The sequence below is a fragment of the Alosa alosa genome, chromosome 1 (assembly GCF_017589495.1).
Source record: "Alosa alosa isolate M-15738 ecotype Scorff River chromosome 1, AALO_Geno_1.1, whole genome shotgun sequence".
Lineage (NCBI taxonomy): Eukaryota > Metazoa > Chordata > Actinopteri > Clupeiformes > Clupeidae > Alosa > Alosa alosa.
This window is the reverse complement of record NC_063189.1, coordinates 37,250,480-37,255,353: the sequence shown is the minus strand read 5'-3', so window position 1 is coordinate 37,255,353 and position 4,874 is coordinate 37,250,480. Positions and strand designations below refer to the sequence as shown.

The window sequence follows — 4,874 nt, the reverse complement described above, 5'->3', positions numbered from 1 at the left end:
GAAAAAAATATTAGGGTAAGTGTTGCTTTTTCCAGCCTATGTTTTCGATGGTAACCCATTGTCAGTCAATAGTGAAAGTAACTTACTGCGTATAACTGTCTTGTCGTGGACTGACACCATGGTGAAGCTAGTTTCACTTTGCCAATGAGGTTATATAATAGACGAGTGCAAACCATAGACGCAAACGCGTAAAGGCTATGCTAGGTTTTAGTAAAGCAAAAAAAGGTAGTGGAATGACTGTTCCATACGGTCTCGCAATTGACTGCAGACTCCTTTAAGTGTGCCGTTGACTGTCAAAATACTGATGCATTCTTTGAGGTCACGCTTTGCACCGTTAAAGGGAATGACCGATGTCATTCTCATTGGTTTAAATGATGTTACGCCCCAAACACACCCATGACTGATTAAGAAACCTAGGAACACACACATGTGCTCGATGTTTGATAAAGAAAACACTCCCAATGTGGACTGGACATCCTACTAAATTTGAGTACGCTTTTGACGAGTGGCGATGCGCTTTAGACTGTCATGATAGGGCCCTTGGAGTGCTATCAATGCTATAGATGAGTTACTCAAGCCCAGAAACATGGAAAAACATATTTAGTTTACATTTCTATCACATTTAGATCGATACACCCATTTCTAATTTCGGGCCTAGAAATTTCATATCACAGAGGCACAGGTGAATTAAAGAATAATAGAAGTAGATGTCCATTCTTTTCTCATCTCGTATGACAACAAAATGAAAAAAATATTTTGAGCCTGGCTTTATCAGACAATCTGATTTTGTTTTTTATGTATGCACGTTAGCACATTTTTAATGAGATAAGACCTAATTTGTATATTTAAACATTAAAATATAAAAAAAACTTTCAATACAATTTTTTCTTAGCTTAATATGAGTAATCAACTGAGAAAGTTTCATGGTGACATCTATTATTATATTACAGAGGTCAAACTGAGAATGCCTCCAGATCTTAAATTAAAGCTTAGGTCAAGAACAAACTCTGAAAGTTTCATGCTTCTTTCATAAAAACCAAGATCGTCCCAATTTTAAGAGCTTAACAGCCCCACTATATGGCTAACTGATTATTGCAATGTACAAAATTCTTGCAATTGGACAAACTTTTCAGAGGTGAGGAATCATGTTATGTATGCTGCTTTTGTACAATGTAAATAGGTTTCTATACTTATGAAGGTGGAGCCTTGCAATGAAGGTGTAAATATCTTAACTTATACAAAATATATGTTGGCTCTGTTTTCGCAAATAAAAGATCTTTTTACCAACGTGGCTCCCAGTATCCACATTGTGTGGCAATTCAAGTTCAACCATTTAAGCCAGTAAAGTAAAGTCTTAACTTAAAAGGGATATTCCACCATTTGGGGAATTACACTCATTTTCCACCTCCTCTTGAGTTAAACAATTGATTTTTACCCTTCTTCAGTTCATCCAGCCGTTGTCAGAGTCTGGCGATACCAGCTTTAGCTCCAGCCTAGCATAGATCATTGAATCTGATTAGACCATTAGCTTCTCGCCTGCTAGCATCACATTTATAAGTGACTAAGTTTTCCAGTAATTTTCCTATTTAAAACTTGTCTCCTCTCAAGTTAGAAAGTGTAATAAGACCAACGTAAAATGAAACTTGATGATTTTTTAGGCTGATTTGACATGGAACTATACTCCTCATTCCTGTGTAATAATCAAGAAACACCATGGGCACAGCAGCACAATATCATGCAGCACCAAATTGGTTAGTGACTGGATTATTACACCTGAATGAGAGTATAGTTCCATATCAAATCATCCTAGGAAAATAGCCACATTTCGTGTTTCATTGGTCTTATTACACTTTCTATTTTGACAGGAGACAAGTTTTAAATAGGAAAATGACTGGAAATCTGAGTCACTTTTAAACGTGATGCTAGCAGGCGAGATGCAAATAGTCTAAGCCGATTCAATGATCTATGCTAGGCTGGAGCTAAAAGTGGTATTGCCAGACTCAAGGAACGGCTGGATGAACTGGGGAAAAGGTAAAACTCAACAGTTTAACTCAAGGGGAGGTGGAAAATGAGTAATTCCCCAAATGGTGGAATATCCCTTTAAGACCTGCACAAAAACTAAGCCTCACAAAATCATTAAATACAAAGCTTCTGAAAAGAAACTGCATAGCTAATATCGCACTGTAAAGCAACAAAATATAACTTTGAGGCATAGTCTGGCATCCTTTCAGCTGGCAATAAATGGACAAACACATGGCAATGTGGTCGATCATAATATACAAAACTTTATTATATAAAAAAGTTCCGTCTACACACAATTTAAAGCTCAGTTTTTAAAAAACTGCATTACATTTACTAAACAAGACTTGTTCCTCTGAATCCTTTACACAGCAGTAGAAACCAGTTCAAAAATGGAGATGGGAGGGCAATTACCACTACCCATGAGAAAGCAGTGCTTTAGGAAAAAACAAAAAAAGCTGTTAATTTACAAAACAGTAAATGACCCTTGATATGCACAACAGTTAAACATTTCTGTACACGTTTTGAAAATCTAAAAATATAACAATTCATTGCGTGTTCACATTGTTTTGAAAATAATCCAGCTCAAATTTCCAAGCACTTTAATCATCGTCATCATCATCATCGTCATCTTCGTCGTCATCCTCTTCCTCCTCATCATCCTCATCATCATCATCGTCATCATCATCTACTGGTGCTGCCTTCTTCCCTCCTGCTGGCCGACCTGGTCCACCCTTCTTACCAGCATCGGTTTTTACCCCCTTAGCACGATAGGCTGCAACATCCTGCACATAAGAATAGTTTCATTACATAACTGTCTAAGATCCAAGGGGAGGGGGTTAGAATCAAGAATGGACATTTGAAAATTACCTTTTCATATTTCTCCTTCAGCTTAAGTGCCTTCTGCTCATACGGTTTTTTTTCCTGGGGGGTAATATTTGACCACATGACACCAAGCTTCTTAGCAATGTCGCCAATAGAGATGCCTGGATTCTCCCCCTTGATTTTTGCTCGGTGATCCGAGCAGAAGACGAAAAATGCAGACCTTGTGAAACAAAACAAAAATATTGAAGGTAAGGATCAAAACCGCAGTGATATTTTTTTTTGGGGGGGGGGAGTAATTGCAAATTTATCTAGAACATACGGTGGACGCTTGGGGGCGTTGGGATCCTTCTTTCTCTTTCCCATCTTCCCAACTGCGCCTTTGGGAGGCACGTAGGTTTTCATTTCACGGTCATAACGAACTTTGTCGGTTTTGGCCATGTCCTCAAACTTTCCTTTCTCCTTGGCAGACATGCCCTTTAAAAAAAAAAAAAAAGGATTAGTGTCGACATCAGCCATTTCAAAGAGTCTCCCGTCTGCCATTTGCTTGGGGTCAGGTTGGTTTTAACACTTGTGTCAACTACGCCCCACCCCCTCCAGTCTTGTCCAACCCCCGGAAAAACAAAGTTATTCTGCAACATGGCTGTTAAGCTGTTCGACTCACCTTCCACCGTTCCGAACATTTCTTGGAGAATTCGGTGAAGTTCACGGAGGTGCCTGGGTGTTTCTTCTTGTGCTCCTCCCGGCACGTTTGAACAAAGAAGGCATATGAGGACGTCTTTCCCCTGGGCTTATTTGGATCTTTACCCATGACTGCAAATCTGTAATTAAAATTGCGTGGGAGTAGATTAAAGTTTAAAATTCGGTATCGTTAACCATTATCCCCGTCAAAACAGGTAAAAAAAAACAAGTCAACCACCCGTTAACAGTGCATTTAGCTTCACTAATGCGCTTGCTAACCCGTCGAGGAAATTACTGATCTAATCCGATCAAGTTCCTGCTTCGTGGTGTCCATAGCACAGAACAATAAGCACCCCACCATTTTGTTTCCCGCCTAAACAATTTCCTTGATAATTTTAAAAGCATGTGTGTAAACCATTGTTGATGTTAAACTCCAAGACGTGACAAACGTCGGCTCTCCGGGACGTTAACGTTTACGGTTTCATCAACTTGCTATTGTAACGCATGCATAATTCGTCCTGCATGGAGTTTAACCATAACGCGGCAGCTAACGTTAGCTAACCAGCTACCATTAGCAGTGAGTTGCGTAGGTTAACTTTGCTGACAAATGGGCCGGGTGTTTAATTAAGATATGGGCAAAACACAAGTCCATATTGCTAAAACGCCTGAAATTACATTTTAAGAAAAGAGCATCGAATATCTAGCCTTACAACGCACAGGCTAACACTTAGCAGGTCCTCGGCCACATTAATCCTTAGCTCGCAAGGCTAACATTAACCTTAACTCTAGTCCGCAGACTAACAATTAAATGTTACTATTAAACTACAGAAATATATGGGTAATATACGTTCTTATTACCAATAGCCATTGAAAACCACATAGATAGAATCCAAAAATGAATCACTTTGAATGAAGAGCTTATGACATACCTGTTTTCAGCCACTAACGTTGTTCTATCACCGCCTGCAACTACAGAAGTTCTCGATGATGTTTTCTCAGAAGCAGACGCCGCACAAGCTTGATTAAATGGCTCGAGGGCTCCTCCCACTTGTTACTCTGTTAGTGGTTCCAGCCCTTTCAAATTTTGAACCGCGGGCACAGGGGAAGAAATGCGTTGCTCCTACTGGTTGGTACTATACTTACTCCAGCCATCGTGATTCTGTAGCCAATCAGGTGTAAGTCAGCTGTGTTCTTTAAAATAACCAGCGGGAAACATCCATGCTAAATGTAAAGATCTTGCTATTGTAGGCTGGTGTTGTCACAAAGTTTCTGTACACTACCGTGAGTCTTGTATATACTATATGTAAATAGGCAACATTTTTAATGCAATGTACACATTGTAGCCCGTGGTT

The 4,874-nt window shown here is 39.4% G+C and overlaps 1 protein-coding gene across 1 annotated transcript; it reads right to left on the bottom strand.

Annotated features, from left to right (window-relative positions):
• Positions 1–2,260: 2,260 nt before the first annotated feature.
• Positions 2,261–4,602, bottom strand: hmgb2a (high mobility group box 2a). The gene is made up of 5 exons (XM_048227692.1): positions 4,452–4,602; positions 3,506–3,662; positions 3,164–3,318; positions 2,890–3,064; positions 2,261–2,804 (listed from the first exon to the last, which is right to left on the bottom strand). Exons 2-5 carry the CDS (start codon positions 3,650–3,652, stop codon positions 2,622–2,624), a joined length of 660 nt encoding a protein of 219 aa, XP_048083649.1. The 5' UTR covers positions 3,653–3,662; positions 4,452–4,602; the 3' UTR covers positions 2,261–2,621.
• Between the last annotated feature and the right edge of the window lie 272 nt (positions 4,603–4,874).